This window comes from Montipora foliosa, chromosome 8 (assembly GCF_036669935.1).
Source record: "Montipora foliosa isolate CH-2021 chromosome 8, ASM3666993v2, whole genome shotgun sequence".
Lineage (NCBI taxonomy): Eukaryota > Metazoa > Cnidaria > Anthozoa > Scleractinia > Acroporidae > Montipora > Montipora foliosa.
In genome coordinates this window covers 3,400,519-3,418,086 of record NC_090876.1, presented here as the reverse complement: position 1 = coordinate 3,418,086, position 17,568 = coordinate 3,400,519, and the positions used below count along the sequence as shown (strand labels likewise).

The following is a 17,568-nucleotide window of genomic DNA, read 5'->3' as shown; positions in this document are numbered from 1 at the left end:
CCAGAATGTATTGATTTTGCCTTTGCCTTTGCCTTTGTATACAACAGTGTATAGACAATTTGATGGTAGGGTGGTGTGAGTTTGCTTGTGTGATGAACTTGTCTATATCCCTTTTGCTGACATCCCGCAACGAAATAATGTCGTCAATGTATTGTTTCCAAATCATTGGCTTCATGACGCTTTTGCTAAGAATCTGTCTCTCAAGATTGGCCATAAAGATATTTGCAAGGCAAATGCCATTTTAGTACCCATACCGGTACCGTGAATTTGTAGATAGTTCTTTCTGTTGAAATGGAAGTAATCCTCTTTGAGTACGAGTCTTAGTATTTCTTTGATATAGTTTGTACTGTGGGAATTGAAGGGTTATTTTGTGCTTTGCATACCGTAATGATTTGCTCTTCCTGTTGTATATTTGTAAATCCACTTGTGACGTCCATTGATACAAGGAAAGTTCGTTTTCCTATCTTCGTCTCTTCATATGTAGTGTGCATTTCCTGCCGGAAAAGTTGAAGACATAATGGACTGCTTTGTCTCCTTTTATGGTGATGGATGTGTCCTGAACAAAGCTAGAAAATTTGGCACTTGTTCCATGTGAAAATGCGTTGACCAAACGTAGAAGTATTCAAAAATAATTGTCAATCACACTTCTGAAAGTAATACTGCGGGTTTAGACAAGGAGTTTTTTTGTCCCCTTTATTGTTTTTGTCATTTGCATTAGATTCGGCACATGTAAAGTTCGACGTTTGAAACGGGCCTAAGATCACGTCAGTTGTGAACGTTGGATCCCTGGAGAGATCTAACAACTAAAGTCAAAAACGATGAACTCGTATGGAATCTTCTTTCTGGGGAAGGTATTAAAGAATGTTTTACTGGTGATTTACAGAACTAAAACCGCTTTTGAACATTGTCTCAATGGACAGTTGACTATGAAAAGCTTTCCTTCACTATTCACTGGAACCGAGTATCGTTCCTAATGCCTTTTTCTACCCAACCTCCTTGTTTCCAGCCAGATCTTGATCACGTGATAATGTTTCGAAAAGTGAAAGTAAGTGGCCGTATTTGCAAAGGTTGAGAAATAAAGAAATAAAAAACATGTGCGAGATCTTTATTTCAAAACCTCCAATCAGAATGACCTCACCTGGACAGACAAGATAATTAAAGTCCAGCCATAACTGTTAGCTTTAAAACAGTACTTAAAACTAATAGTGTAAACAGTGAGTGTCAAAAACAATTTTATTGAGAAGCTGCTGGCAATAAGGAACTTTGAATGCAGATTGGTTTCATACCTATTTGCAAAACAAGCAAAGCAAGCCGTTATGCTATGACATAGTTGTTCTGCAACACGAACTTACACTAGCTACTCAAGCAAGCAGAGCTGTGTATTCTGAGCTCAAGTCTTTCTTGTTATCGCCTGACAGGCAAAACGTCCATCCATCCTTAATGGGAACTAAGCTTAAACTTAGTCTCATAAAACAATTGCCCACCTTTAGTGTACACTGACTGAATTAGGAAATTATACATCGTCTTGGGCATCTAGCGCATTAAAACCATTAATGAAACGTTTCCAGAAAGGGAGGATGTACAGAAATCGAAAAAAGGCAACTTGACTCATCACCATCATCATCATCATTATCATCATCTTGTCTGATTGTTTAAAATCCTCCCATTCCTCCCATTCCTCCCATTCCACCCATTCCTCCCATTCCAGCCATTCCAGCCATATCAGCCTTGTCATCCTTGGGTATCTCAACAACAACTGTTTCAGCAGTTGTCAATAGCGAGGCAACACCTGCAGCATCTGTGATGGCTGTTCTCACTACTTTGGTAGGATCAATAATTCCCGACTGTATCATGTCAACGTAAGTGTCATTGAGAGCGTCATAACCTTGGTTACCCTCCAAGGATGCCACCTAAAAAAAGGAAAGTGAGAAGCAAGTAAGAACAATGTGCAAACCACAAAGTGGCATAGAAAATGTGTTAATGTCTTTTAATACAAAGCAGAGAGGTCATGTAGTTAATGTCAGCAAGTTAGACTGCTAGTCTGAAGGCAGAAGATCAGGTTTCCCCTTTTTTTTCTCTGACTGTGATTAGGAAAAAAATTGATGAGGCATTTTTGACTTTCTTAACCATGTCCAGAAAACGCTTTTTCATAAAGTTTATCTTGTTTTTCCAGCCCCTCCCTATACAACATCGAGACATGACTGGGTTATTTGCACTTCATTCTGAACCAAATTATGTGAGGGAGGGACAGTAAGGGGTGGGAGGGGCAGTCTCTCACCACTCAACTTTACTTGAACTTCTTAACTATATTTGCATTCTGGCAGATAATCCATTTCTGACATTGTTCAATAAGAAAGGACAACTCTTTGTCAGTGTTCGTTATTGAGCTTAGTGCCTTCCTTGTTTAACACTTGTGCTCTTATAAAGTTGTTTGATGCCTGCGTGTAGCTCTGTGTATTTTTCCTGTTTCTTAGCTGTTGTGATAGTGCCTTCAAGTAGTATCCAATTATTATCATCATCATCATCATCATTATCATTATACTTTCTAGTTCTCTCATATGAGGACACTTAAAAATTCATCCTAAACATGGCAATTTGGGGCCACACAATATTTTGTGTGGTCTGTGGGTTCAAGGAGCCTTGTAAATGGTGATAAAGAATGATGTTAACACAATATCACAGTACCTCTCGCTAGGGATGGTGGATTGAAGAAGCGTTGTTAATGATAATAAAGAATGTGCCAAAGGGCTTAGGGTGGTTTTTTTCCCTACCTTTTCAACCACTAGAGCTGCCTCTACTCCTGCATTCTCAGCAATGGTCTGGCATGGTTTGCGAAGAGCACGTCGCACAAGGTCCACCCCTTTCTTCTGGTCTTCATTGCTTTCTGCAACACTGTCAAGGCTATGAACGCATCTCAACAGAGCAACTCCACCACCAGGAACTATCCCTTCTTCTACAGCTGCCCTTGTAGCGTTAAGGGCATCAGTGACTCGGTCCTTTTTCTCATTCACTTCCACTTCACTTGAACCACCAATCTACAACATGAGATTAAACCTCTTAAAAAAACCACTTAAGTGAACCTACAGTGATAACCTTAAAAGACAAAGTTGTCATAGGCAATGATCTTTCCTCCACTTATTTGAACCTGTCACATTTTCCTGTACAAGCATGACCAGGAAACTGAAGTTTTTAAGTGCTACTATGACGAAAAAATCAATTCTTCTCTTTCTTTGCAATTTAAGACTATGTTAACTACCCAGTGGCCAAAGTCTTCAGCCTTGATTTCAAAAAGACACCTGTTTATTTTTACTGGAATTTTTCTCTGTAATGGTCTACCATTACTAACTTTAAAAATCTTGAGAGAGCTGGATTGAGGGGAAAATGGCATCAAAGACATAATTTGCATGAACATGGCTGAATTAATATGCACCACCAGAGTTTTAGGTCTTACAAACTTTAAACGCGTGTTTTGCATTTACAATAAGCTGCACTTACACACTGAAATTTACAGCTAGTGAGTAAATGACGTCACTTTTCCCTAGATCCAACCCTCTGATGTCCAATCAGCCAGTTTTGAATGTGAGTAATGGTGAACAGTGAAATCCAAAACTTACAGTCAAAGAAAACAGCCTTTGGATAAAAATTAAAGCTCAAAATTTTGCCAGTCAGGTGTTAAGCAAACACACTTTAAGATTTAGACAGATCCCGGGTAGGTTCCATTTGTATCTTAAAGGAAACAGTTTTTAAGTGGACCTACAATCCTGGTCACAATTGTTGGGACAATTCCCACTTTTCCCCCTCCCCCCATTAAAATGTTGATCTGCATGTACACAGTATCAATATTTGTAGGGCAATATACTAGTGAAGATTTGTCATGAAAGATATTTAACTTTTTTTTGTATTGTACCTTTAAGATAGCAACTCCGTCAGAAAGCTTGGCCAGTCTTTCATTCATTTTTTCTTTCTCATATTCTGAAGTGGTCATTTCCATTTCTTCTCTTATTTGTGTGCATCTTTTCTCTATTTCTTCCTTGTCTCCCTTGCCCTTCAAGAACAAGGTGTCGTCCTTCGTGATGGATACTTCTCCAACTTCACCAAGGTCATGAATTTGAACGTCTTCAAGTTTTGTTTCTAGGGCTTCATCACCAAACACCATGCCTCCCGTGACAATGGCCATATCTTGAAGAGAGTTTTTACGATTATCACCAAATCCTGGTGCCTTCACAGCTGCCACTTGAAGGCCAACCTTTAGCCTAAAAAGCAAGTAAAAACATTTAATTTAGTTTCTTCATTTGGTCCACATTTTCTTAATTTGGTGTCAATGCCATTTATTACACTCTGTAGTCATCACTGCCAAATCAAACCTCCAAAAAATTTTATTTAAACTGCATTAAAAACAAAAGGGTATGTGCCCAAGTTCCCCTTGGTAGTGCAATTGGAAAAATCTGATGTGATCAGTGTCACGACAGACACAACCTTTCTATTAAGGATATTTGCTAGTGAAATCACTTCACAGTATGTTATCAAGCAATTAAGGCATGCTTTATCAATATTGAAGACACTTGCCAAAAGAAGATTTTATGTTCATGGTGGACAATTTTACTTGACAATGTGCTAATCAAGGGAAACTAGTGTAAATACTGCTACATTCCTAGACTGTTTTAACGCACCTATTCAAGACAAGAGTGGTGAGTGCTTCACCGTCCACATCTTCAGCTACAATAACAAGAGGTTTTCTGTGCGCATTCGCAATCTCAAGGGCAGGAACAATCTGTTGAATTGAGGAGATCTTCTGCTGACTTAACAAAACCAAGCAGTCCTGAAATTCGACTTTTTGTCCTGGAAAAAAAATAATGGCAACACCACAGATTAAGAGTTTTAGTTTCTTAAATCATTTACCTGTGAATTTGGCTATCCCAATAACTACCTTTAGTTGTGTTGATGAAGTAAGGGGAGATGTATCCACGATCAAATTTCATTCCTTCAATTAGTTCCAATTCATCTTGAAGCGTCTTGCCATCCTGCAATAACAAAACATGAAGTTAATTTATGCAACTACATAACACTGAGCAAATGAAGCAAAACAGATGGCTTTTGTATGCACCTGTCAATAGTGAAAAAATTTCTATAAGAATCTAAAGAAACAAATTCCACAGGAATTGTCAAGAGAGGCATGAGCCATTCATGCATTCTGAAACATGAGTGATGTTGAAGTTGGGGAAAAGAGCAAGTGGACACTTTGTGGTGCTTATTAAAATCCCCATTCATATAATTAGGGGCATTTCTTGACATATCTGGAAGACTGTATGGAAGAGGGATAAGCGAGGCCAGTTTCTTCATTATGGAACATACTCAAATCCACTTATGTAAAAATAAATTATACCTTATTTACTTCAACATTTCATTTTCCCAAGGGAGCTCAATTAACAATACTTGTGAGGGTGCGTGTGAAATAGAGTTAGTGTAGACCGAATGCATAAATGGAGGCCAAAAATGTATTCTTTTGTTTATGTGCTAATTAGACTCACTAGCCTCACTCTCAAGCAACATTTCTTTTGTATTTTGTACATGCAAACAAGGCTAGTGAGTCTAATTAGCAGCATAAACAAAAAAATATTTTTTTGGCTGCCATTTATGCATTCGGTCTATATTCATGCACAATACTAACTACTGTGCACCTCTTAAGGAATGAAACAAGGGGTACTGATCATATCCTCATATCTTATACCTTTATTTACCCTCGGATTTTTAGAGTGGCTTGGTGTAGCTAATATCTCCGAGCATTTACCCTCCCAACCATGATACACCACAGAAGACAGACCACAACACCGGGAACTACATGCCCTACTCTTTACGACAAGTCTGCGGGTTCTTTTACGTCCCACAGGATTATGAACATTGAAGGGTTGTGAGACGGGACCTCCGGCTTATCGTCCTTATCCGAGAAGACTAGAAAGTCTAACCATTTGCAGATGTAATTACAAAGGCAGCACTTTCTCCTCAGTTATTTAAAGACCCTGAGTATTGGTCCGGCTGGAGTTGAACTCACGACCTCCCACGTAACAGCCCGGTGCTCAACCAACTGAGCCACCGGTGCGCGGTGCAGACCGATGAGGGGGGATACAGACCTCACAAGTGTAGAAGAACTGAAAACTGCAATGATGGACAGGAGGATCGGAGAAGGTGGGCTGTTTCAAAGTGAGTGGAAACTTGACCGAAGAAGAAGACGAAGACAAAGACGAATAAAAATCACCTGTCTTAGTGAGTACCCTGACATAACATTTAATGGAGGGGATATGGTTAACATGGCTTGACTGGTTAACCTGTTGACTCCACAGGCATCCCAGGGCACCCCCAGTTGACGAGTGTAAAATCATCTGGTGTTAGTGTAAAATCTGTCACTTCCAGGAGTCAATGGTTTAACAAAATGAAACATTCAAAGGTTGAAAGTTCTATCAATCCCACCTTTACAGTAATGACTCCATTCTTTCCAACTTTTTTCATGGCTGAGGAAATCAAATCTCCAATACCCTTGTCACCATTGGCAGAAATTGTTGCCACCTGGAAGGAGAACATTTATTATAACATTTTCCCTGACAAACTGGCATCAACATAAAATATTATTTAAGTTCTAATAATACCATGACCAAGGGAAAAAGACACTAGTTGAATGGAAAGGAAAGCAACTTCATTTAAGCATGCAGTCTTCTAGCACTGGAGCACTAATTGGGGACACTCTAAACTGAAATCAACAAATTGATGCAAATCAAATCTAACGGCACTTTTTGAGGAATGGGGAAAAAATGGAGTACCCGGAGAAAACCTCTTGGTGCAGAGTAGAGAACACACAAATTCATTCCACATATGACACAGAGTCTGGGAATGGAACCCAGGCCACATTGGTGGGAAGCGAGTCCTCGCACCACTGTGCCAGCCCGGCACTGCTAACAATTTATCGAGACCAATAATTTGAAGATTATTAATCATTTGTAGTTCCTTTGGTAACATGACAACATGCTGATCACTTTTTGTTCAATTCTCAAGCCTATTTAATGGAATACTGGTGCCCTAATAGTTAGAGAGACAGTAAAACAAATCCCATGATTATTGGAGCAAATTAAAATAACTCACAGTTGGTTTCTAGTGAGAAGGGAAAGCCAGAGTAACGGGAGAATAACTTCTTGGAAAAAAATAACGGACCAAAAAAAAATCAACCCAGGTGATGTTGAGTCTAGGAATTCAACACAAGGCCACACACTAGCGTTGGGCAAGTGCCCTCACTGCTGCACCCCCCCCCCCCCCCACCTTTCCACCAACCCTGCTTAATGCCTGGCCAAGGGGTAATGGGTCTGGTATCCACTGATATGCCAGAGTTCCCACATTCAAGTCCTGCTCTGGTCACCAAACAAATTTGCTTTGGGTTATCCACAGATTAAATCCAACACTTGTAGCAGTTAGGATGCTTAAAATTGTTATTTCTATCATATGCTTTATTGGGCCTGAGAGCCTGGGCCCTTGAAAGGAGCACTTCATTACACGAGAAATTAATAAAATAAACATCTACAGTGAACAACATCTATGATTTTGATTACCTGAGCAATTTCTTCTGGAGTGGTAACAGGTTTTGACATCTTCCTCAAATTTTCAACAACAGCATCAACTGACAACATAACACCTGGGGAAAGCAAAGGAGCAAACATAAGGTAACTCTTCACTGCAAGACTTCATGAAAAGGATAAACATTTCTCTGAGGGTCACAAGAAAAAAAGAAGTTTTATAGTGTGAAAGATATAATGTATACCTTGAAGAGTGAGAGAAAACCACACCATTAATTTAAGGGCTAAGATAGGGAGACACTGGATTGAAACAAAAAGACATATAGCTGTTGGATCACTCAGAGCTTCCTCTTTGTGAAAAGGTATCTCTTCACAAAAAAGGTGATTTGAGCTCCAGAAAATGTGTCTCAAAGCAACCTTTGCCAATTATTTTTGAAACTCAGAATTACTGTCAATTTAAATTCACAATATTATTGCCCACTACCCACCTGGCACGGCAGTGCAGCGCAAATCACACATGGGTTCAAATTCCATTCAAGCCTGATTTTGTTCAGGCGTGAATCCTGTATATAACAACTATTAACCTCAGTGTCTGTGGCTAGAGGTGGATATTTACCGAGCAGGGAAGCCAACATTTTGACACTTCTGCCTCATTCAGGGGATTCAACAACTTTACCCATAAGCAGCCAGCAATAATAGAATAGGCACCAGGATGTGATTACAGTGCAAAGCCAAACATGAGAGTCTGCTTGTTAGGTAAACAGACGGCTGCAAGGGGTGACGTCCTACCGGCAGCGATAAATGGTCGGTAAATGTCCATCTATAAGTTGCCCAAGATATTTTCTCTAGTAAGAAAGTAATTATTATCACTCAATTAACGCTTTAGCAGAAAACAGTGTCTAATTTTTTTGGTCTGCATGTACCAACCTCTTCTAACTTCCTGAGGATTGGCTCCTTTGGACACAATCTCAAATCCTTCCTTTGCAATGGAACGTGCCAGGACAGTAGCTGTGGTGGTACCATCTCCAGCTTCCTCATTTGTGTTGTTGGCAACATCTTGTACAAGACGTGCGCCAATGTTCTGATATTTGTCTTTAAGCTCAATTGCTTTGGCCACTGTCACTCCATCCTTTGTGATCTTTGGTCCTCCAAAGCTCTGCTCAATTATTACATTTTTACCCTAAAGCAGAGCAATTTTAAAAAGAAGTGTGAATAGGCTGCACAACCATTTTGCACAAAATTTATTTGAAAAAAGTGTGGCCTATACACATGCAAATGCAGTATATGCAACTGGAGCATTCCTTCATGGTAATGACCTAAAGCGATGAATTTCACTAGGACACTTATGGTCTAAATGAACTGGATCTTACCACTCTTGAGGAGCGAAGGGAATCCCTATGTAAATCTTTTTACAAGAACAATTTAAACACTGCTAGCAAACTTTGTAGTCTGTTACCTGATCCTGTTGATCATTACTATAATCTTAGAAATCCTATGAAGCTGCCCTTGTATAAATGTAGAAATAATAGTTTCAGTAACAGTTTTTTACCATATTGTGTCCGCAAATGGGATGCTAACCCATAGCCTTACATGTTTAAATATATTACCTTTATTGTTTTAGTATTACATATATGCCATATATTTATCATCTATTGTAAACTTGAGTTTTTCAATTTCAATTTTTACTATTGTAAATTGCCAATCAAGTATTTTAATAAACATTATCATTATCATTAAATGACTAGTGCAAGAGGAGCTTATTGTTAAATTGGACAACAAAAATATCTTGCTGTCCAACCTTTGGCCCCAGAGTAACAGCAACAGCATCAGTCAAGATTTCCACTCCTTTAAGCATGTTAGCCCTAGCATCAGCTCCAAACTTGAGCTCCTTAGCTGCCTGGTGATGGCATGATGTACTAAACCCCTGAGCTAGCCTTGGGCTGAAGAGTTTGGGAGAAAACAGCTGCCGAGCTGTGCAGATCACACTTGGTAGACGATACATCTGAAGATAACAAAATAGGGTATGTTGATACATAGTTACATACTTATATATACATCTGTACATCAATAAATATTTATTATTAACCCTGTTGTAGTTGTACCTTACAGGAAGCTAAAATGGTTAATTTATGATCGAAAGGAAGGAAAACATAAACAATAAAATAAACGGTAATTAGATGGAACATAATTAATGATAAGCTTTCTAACTGAAGCTTATAGCATTTATTTGGATAGAGATTGGATTTAATTTGCTCGGACACATGTGCTAGGCAGACTGTTACAAAAAGGAATTACTCAAGGCGAAAAAAACAAAGACCTATGGGAATTTGCAAATATGTCCATAATTTAAAGGGATAAATACACCTTACTGAATGGTTTTATATATAATACGAGCAACAAGCAAAATGCTGTGCGTCTTATATGTTAAACCATTAAAAAAGGGATATATTACGCCATTTTCTAGTATTTTGCCTTCTTCCTCCACTGACAGAGAATCATATCGATTGCACAATAAGGTGCATGCGAATGACAAAAACAACACAGATGAAACAATTCAAATGTCCTTTATTTGACTGGATAAACGATATGAGGAGTGACAAGTGATGACAAGCTAAATTCTCAGGCTCTGCATCATGCTGAAAACAATTTACCAATCAGTGCAACATGACCGTTGGCAACTGCCAGGAGGGGCTGGCAACTGCCAAATATGGTCACATTACACTGATTGGTACATTCAAGTAAACTCAAAGGATGCTTTGGTTTCTTGCACTGATTGTCTTGAGAAAGCCTTATTATGGTTTTCAGGATTGCGTTTCTTGGGGAATTTTCAAAAGAGAACGCTAAAATTCGGCAAAGGTATTAGGCCACCCCTAATCCATTGAATGCTGGTGTTTTTAAGGTGACAATTTCACTGGTTTGGTGTCAGTTCCAGCTTGAACAAGACGGGGTCACCAGTCGGTGGTTCGGTGTTGCCTGCCTTGTCAATTTTCTTGACTCTTTAACTGGCGGTCCAGAAAAGATCTCTCAAAATGACACCGTAAAGTGGTACTATGATCAAAAAATCATTTCCTTTTTTTTCTTCAGATTTTGAAAGCGTGTTCGCTTAACACCTAACTGGCAAAATTTTGAGCTTTGAGTTTTATCCAAAGGCTGTTTATTTTGAGTGTAAGTTTTGGATTTTATGGTCCACCATTACTCACGTTCAAAACTGGCCGATTGGACCTCAGAGGGTTGGATCTAGAGAAAATGACGTCATTTACTCAATAGCTTAAAATTTCAGCGTGTAAACACAATTTATTATATATGCAAAACACAGGTTGAAAGGTCTGAAAGCCCGAAACTCCGGTGCTGCATATTAATTAGGCCGCGTACACACGCATTGCATTCTTAAACTAGTGAGTGTTTGACGTCATTTTCTCCTCGACCCAGCTCTCTCAAGATTTTAAAGTTAGTAATGGCGGACCAATAAATACGAAAATTCCAGCTAAAATAAACAGGTGTCTTTTTAAAATCAGAACTTAAAACTTGGTTGAGTTAGTGTTTAGTTAACATAGTTTTGAAATCCAAAGGAAAAACAAAAGTTTTTTTTTGGTCGTAGTACCACTTTAAACAGCTTGGAACGAACATTCAACAAAAAAACATAACACAGGACTCAGTCGATACTTTGTTTGATCTTTCCTTGAAATCTTTGCTTTTTGGCAAATCACAACTGCCACAATATTCTTCTGTATTTATCCTTCCGCAGATCGATAACATTAACAACAACACCAACAGAGGGTGGTCTGCCTGTGATGAGTTTTCTCCTTGTATGCACCTGATTTATGAAGTTGACATTTTTCAGGGGCACATTGGTATTATGCAATCTGCCTCAATCATTGCAAATGAGCAATCACTATATTTTGAACGATACAAACTTAAAGGGATGAAAACTATGTTCAGCTGCACATGCCTGCCGGAATTTGAGTTTGAAGGAAATGAGATTTCTCCCTGATTATAATAAACTTGTCTTTTGTCAAAATAAGGCAGTCCTTTACTTCTGACTTTTTTTTATCATAATTTTCATTTTTGTCGACGGATTGAAGAAAGTTTCAGGTCATCCGAACTTGACTGTCACATGTTTAACGTTGAAACCGATCGAATAGCGATGAAAAACGAAATTTTCAAATTCTAGGAGACTACTCTGTTACTACACTTTTGTACAAACACGTGGATACTTGGCCAGAATATGGACAAATGTTAATGATGGAGGTGACTGCCGAATTACACAATCCAAGCGACTCCACTAGTGAAGTTCTCGCTAATATGCACTTTCGACAAATATTTCATCTTACCTTTAAAATCTAGAAGAAAATGAAGATTGAGAATGTGAATTTTACGCACAAAATTGTGCCACACTCAGAAACGAAGAGTCAGCCCACTTCGGTTGCCCCACGTGCCTCGACACCGGGGCTTTACATGGCATGCTCTGTTAAGGAGCATATTTATTGCTCTAGGGTGGGGACAAATCGATCATAACATCCGTTGGAAAAAGTAACTTAAAATTGTTCTTTTTACCTTATTAACCTCTACCTTTATTATCCTTATCCTTTAGAAAAATGTTTACATCACAAAACGAGCTATTCAATGCGACTTTTGAGATGAAATAATTGCATGCTGCAACGTGAATTTCGTCTGTCCCTTGGTAAAAAGAGTGGCCACGCCTCCGGATGCATATGGCAGGCACTTATGCGCAGTGAGATTCTTTTCCACGTGCGGCTTCAGCAATTCAAATACTATCGGGGAAGGCTCCGTGGTTTTCATCCGAAAATGGTGAGTTCTTTAAGCTGTTTGGGGCAAACTTATTTTCTTTTTGCAGATGGAGTTTTGTATTTTTTATGGCACTGTTGCGTCTTTCTTTAGATCCCTTTTTTCTGTAATTTTGAAAACTGCAACATTCTTTCCAGCACCTTTTGCATAATGTTAATAAAGAGTTGCATAAAGCAAACTTGGTCATTTTAAAATGCGTTATTATTCACGCTTGTTATTTGGCTTGACTAAGAAAGGCAATGTTAACCTCAGTCTTTCCAAAACACGGTTTTTATAAAAAGGAATTAACTTGTGATGAAATATTGCATAAGATGCTATTGCAATTGTAATTGCCAGATATTGTCTTATGATGAAATAATTCCAACTCTTTTCTACATCTCAGGCTGGTATTCGAAAATTTAAGCCACTTTTTGACAGGATTGTTGTTGAAAAATTCCTTCCAGAAGTGGTTTGTATAATTTTCCTCTTCTTATGTACATGTAAACCAATAACTTATTGTGACATTTGTATTTTGTTAATTCCTTGGACGTTCCCCCTTTAAAATTTCCCAGGACATAAGGAAAAACAGCTGGCTCTAAAACACAGGTCACATTCCACGGGTCGAGACAAGAAGTCCCTTTTCCACTGATGAACAACTGTTATTAGCCTAAAGTTTCCCCTAGACCTGAAATGGGTCGGTACATTTCGCTGACCCCGAGTCCATGGACTACCCCGATGGACTACCCTAAAAATACTATTTCGAATGAGTACTGTCGATCCATGTGTAAGCAGCATCTCAAATAGTGCTTACTTAAGCCAGTAAACACCCATTTTAAACAGCATTGTTCAACAGTATTTAAGTCTAAGCACCCATTTTAAAAAGGTTAGCTTTCGATTATTGTTGTGATGGCCAATTACTTCATGTAAGCTAACCTTTTTAAAGTGGGTGCTTAGACTTAAATACTGTTGAACAATGCTGTTTAAAATGGCTGTTGAGGCTTAAGTAAGCACTATTTGAGATGCTGCTTACACATAGATCAACAGTACTCATTCGAAATGGTATTTTTAGGGTAGTCCATTTGGGTAGTCCATGGACTGGGGGTCAGCGAAATGTACCAACCCACCTGAAACAACATTTTTGTGGAGTGATTAGGGCTATGATCTGCACACTGACCTGTGACCTGTGTCTTAAACCTGCCAAGGAAAAACAGAGTGGTAGTCAAACCCTGACTTTGGCTGATCCATGACAGGTTTTAGAAAGTCAAATGTATTAGATGTTACCTCCAAAATACCCTAATTTTACGAGATTTTGACGGTGCATACTATTGTAATTGTGCATACGTTCTGTGCATCTAGAGATACTTGGATTTCCCATGGGTGGTGCTTATTAAGACAGGGATATTTTTTGCACGGATTAAAACTATGCAGAGTTGGCAAGTCTGTAACACCCACCATGACCCCTCCTTTTCTTTGTGACGCATGTTCAAACTCACATTATTTGTTTTGGAAACTTTTTAAAGTTATCAATGTAATAGCATGATTGACCCAAATGAATTCAATATTTTATTATTGTAATCAATCCTACTGTAGTATTTAATTAATTAGTTTTCGTTTATTTACGTACTTCACCATTAACAAGAACTTGTAACTCATTATTTCTCTGGCCTGCCCTCTTTCTAGAAGAGGCAGCGGTGGAAAAATGAGGAGGATCATACCATTGTCAACACAGAATTTGTTTTATATTATGACAAAAACCTTTGTATGAACTATCTTTTGAAGATGTGAAGTTGATTCAAATCGAATCCACCTTTCTTGTAACCATTGATGTTCAGTTAGGGTAGCAAATAAGAAGGTTCCCAGCAGATTTATGAATACCTGTACAGTAGTTCTTTTTAACTCCTTGAGCCTTCTTTAGACTGACATATTCAAGGAATTTACTATATTATTGAATACAACGGGTACCATCAAGGGTTTTATTAGTAGAGTAAATTGACTTTTAATTTTTTTTTTATTATTCAAAGAAAACCAAAGGGGGAGTACTTCTTCCAGAGAAAGGACAGGGGAAGGTTCTGGAAGGAACTGTAATTGCTGTTGGACCTGGAACAAAAGACAAAGTAAGAAAATCCAGTAACACAGGCATGATAAAAATATGATTAAAAGTTAAAAATAATTGTTAGTGTTCTACAGCACTTGAGTTGTTTAAAACTAGACATTTTGGGACTACTGTCCCTTCATCAGTGGAAAATGCTGTTTGATTGAGTGCATGTCATTTGTTGTAAATGAAGCAAAATTTGAAGCACACACGGAGGAATCCATTCAAACAATTTAAACTGAAGTCAATGTTTATAACTGCAGGGCTGCAGCGTTTTGCATTTGAAAATTAAGCGGCCCTCGGCACTACGTCTTTCTCTGGTGTTGGTCAGACCTGATCAAACAGCAGCCACCATCATTAAATTTTTAATGATACTATCGGCGCTACACAGTCTGTAACTATATTATGATAAAATATGTTGCAGCAAAATCTTGGTTTAAATTCTCTGTAACTTGCTCCTATATCTATGACAATATTTGAAATTATTAATAACGATCAGGGGCAGATCTAGGGTAACTGATTACCAGGTTTTCAAAAAAAAAATTTCTAGGGGGGTCTGGGGGTATGCTCTCTCAGGATATTTTTGGACTTAAACTCTACAAAGTCCCCTTTCCCATGTTTTGATTTCCATAAAGTGGTGAAAACCAGTATGGATCCTCCCCTGATGATGTTATTTACTTTACCACCAAACAATTTTGCTTGTCAATGGGGAATAATGGTTCAGAGATGAAATTTTTAATAGGTTAAATAATGATTTTAAACAGGTCTTTGTAAATACATTCTTCCTTATCAAATATTACAACCCAATGTGAGGAAAATAAAACTCTCATCATTAGCATTAGAATGATGCTTTTCATCATATAAAATATTGATACAGAGGGTCACACTTGGGACCGGGCAGGTATGTGTAAAACTTCTCCAATCACTCCAAACCCACATGTTTACGTATTTGGGCTCAGCTGTTCAAAGCTTGATTAGCACGAATCCCTCATTGGCTATGTTGCCTTCTTATCCTGAGAGTTGGTGCATGCATGCATGGAGCGTTCAATTGACTGTATTCCAGAATAGGAATACATGGAATACAAGTTGGAAATCCTTGGTTTTTGCGGAGATTCACATTAAAATTGTCAAACATTTGCTAAAATGCTATTATTTTAAACATTATTTTTATCATCCTTGCAGCTTCGAAACGCGCCAAACATATCGTTTTAATCATCACTCCACATTATTCTTATTCCGGAATAGGGTCAATCGAACGTGCCCTAAGTTACAGCACTTGTGCTCAAGTGGTCATTTAATATTATTACATGAGAGCATGTTAGATGCAAGATTAAATATCAAACGAGTCTCAAATCCAACAAATCAAATGAACTAAATAATTATAAAATAGAATTAAAAAGAACTTAACATTTTAGATATATAGTTGAAATTTTCACCAAATATCCAAGGTTGAAAATTTCATTTAATTGAATCATTCTTAACAAGTTTCCCAAGTTGTTTTAATCACTCACTGAAAAACTGTCCTATTAAGGTTCACTCAAAAACTCCCCCCCCCCCACTTAACCATTTCTCTCCCAAGAATGACACTTAAAGGAAACCTCCACTCCTAAGAGGGTTAGGGTTAGAACATAAGGGCAACTGTAACGTGTCACAATTATTCAAGATGGCGGTGCTCGCCAAATTTGAAAGTAAAAATAATCGATTTTAAAATTCAGTTGTCCTGATATGAACACTTGTTTGAAACAAAATTCGAACAAACTTGTTTTGAAACATTGTTTCCTTCAGTTTAAAGTTCTTCTGTAGCAAGAGTGGAGGTTCCCTTTAAAGAGTTTTACTCTTTCTGAGTTACCCACAGGAATGCTTTGGGAGAAAAAAGGATTAATAGTGTGAGTCTTTGAAAATTAACAAAGCTTTTGTCCTTCAAGACTGGTAATGTCATTCCGGTGAGTGTAACTGTTGGAGATAAGGTCCTGTTGCCAGAATACGGTGGAACAAAAATCAGCATGGAAGAAAAGGTGTGTTTTTAGGTAGCATGACAGACTGCTTTCATACTCTATTCTTTGTTTGCGTTTGTTGCAGGTGAAGAATGTCTTCCACATTATAATTCAGGGTAGAAGGATGTGCAGCTTAATGTCAACTGTAAAGATCTATGGTTGAACCAATCCATTCACTGATCCCAAAAAAATCTCCTCATATTAACTGCAGCAGTGAATTATGATGCATATTAGTAGAAACTTCAAGAGAAGAGTGATGATAAAAAGGAGTAATCATCTCCAAGGCCAGAAAAAGTAAAGCAAAGGTCTTCAGAGTGTGCATACATGAAACCTAGCTAACCAGATCTTTTCCATCCACAGGAATACCACATTTACCGTGACGGGGATATTCTTGGTGTGTTCGAGTAGAAATGATGTCATGGAATACCAGCATTAAAAGAGAAAATTGGCCTGGATGAAGCATCCTCTAAATTATGGCTGAGCAGTACTTTTTGAAATTGTCATTGGTGCAGCTATTTTTTTAGATGTGTCTCTTTTGTCTGAATGCAGCAAGTACAATAATATTATTATTGGCACAGCTTAAGTTATGATTTTAATTCAGACAATATTTTTGGGTATCATGTGACATTATTTCTATTAAATGCCCTAAATATTGCTTGCTTGTTCTCTCACTTCTGTTGCATATTGATAGGCGCTTGGAGTGGTTCTCAGAAATAGCATTTCTTCAATAATCAAGAATAGAATATTATTTTTGAAGTTAAATAAAGGCAGCAAACTAGTTGTGTCACAAATTGATCTCTTTCTATTGGAGAGACATTTGTTTTATTTATTAAACTGATGTTTACATCCCAACTTGCAATTTTTCACAATGTATAGGTCAATCTCGTACCCAGAGTCCTTGGCTTTTTGGTCAGCGGGTGAGACTGTGCCCGTAAAGACTCTGGGATAATGGACTCCATTTTCCCTGAAAATGTGGGTTCCGGTCTTATTGCACATGCTTGAGTTTAAATGGAAACAGAAAACAGTAATTAAACAGTAGAAAAGGCGGGAGGAAAGTGTTTGAGAAACAAAAGAAGCAAATGTAAAGCAGATTTAGAGAAATCTGTAATTTCTCTAGACCCACTCTTTAATTAACCAACAA

At 38.0% G+C, this 17,568-nt stretch overlaps 2 protein-coding genes across 2 annotated transcripts; one reads left to right on the top strand and one right to left on the bottom strand.

Moving 5' to 3' along the window:
• Window positions 1-1,215: 1,215 nt before the first annotated feature.
• On the bottom strand, window positions 1,216-12,010 carry LOC138012504 (60 kDa heat shock protein, mitochondrial-like). Its single transcript, XM_068859287.1, has 10 exons — window positions 11,888-12,010; window positions 9,355-9,558; window positions 8,484-8,736; window positions 7,593-7,675; window positions 6,466-6,561; window positions 4,928-5,021; window positions 4,671-4,839; window positions 3,908-4,253; window positions 2,772-3,035; window positions 1,216-1,910 (listed from the first exon to the last, which is right to left on the bottom strand). The coding sequence occupies exons 2-10, from the start codon at window positions 9,556-9,558 to the stop codon at window positions 1,653-1,655; spliced, it is 1,767 nt and encodes a 588-aa protein (XP_068715388.1). The 5' UTR covers window positions 11,888-12,010; the 3' UTR covers window positions 1,216-1,652.
• Window positions 12,011-12,191: 181 nt separating this feature from the next.
• On the top strand, window positions 12,192-17,218 carry LOC137967782 (10 kDa heat shock protein, mitochondrial-like). The gene is made up of 5 exons (XM_068814348.1): window positions 12,192-12,365; window positions 12,745-12,810; window positions 14,363-14,455; window positions 16,359-16,448; window positions 16,788-17,218. Exons 1-5 carry the CDS (start codon window positions 12,207-12,209, stop codon window positions 16,833-16,835), a joined length of 456 nt encoding a protein of 151 aa, XP_068670449.1. The 5' UTR covers window positions 12,192-12,206; the 3' UTR covers window positions 16,836-17,218.
• The last annotated feature ends 350 nt before the right edge of the window (window positions 17,219-17,568 follow it).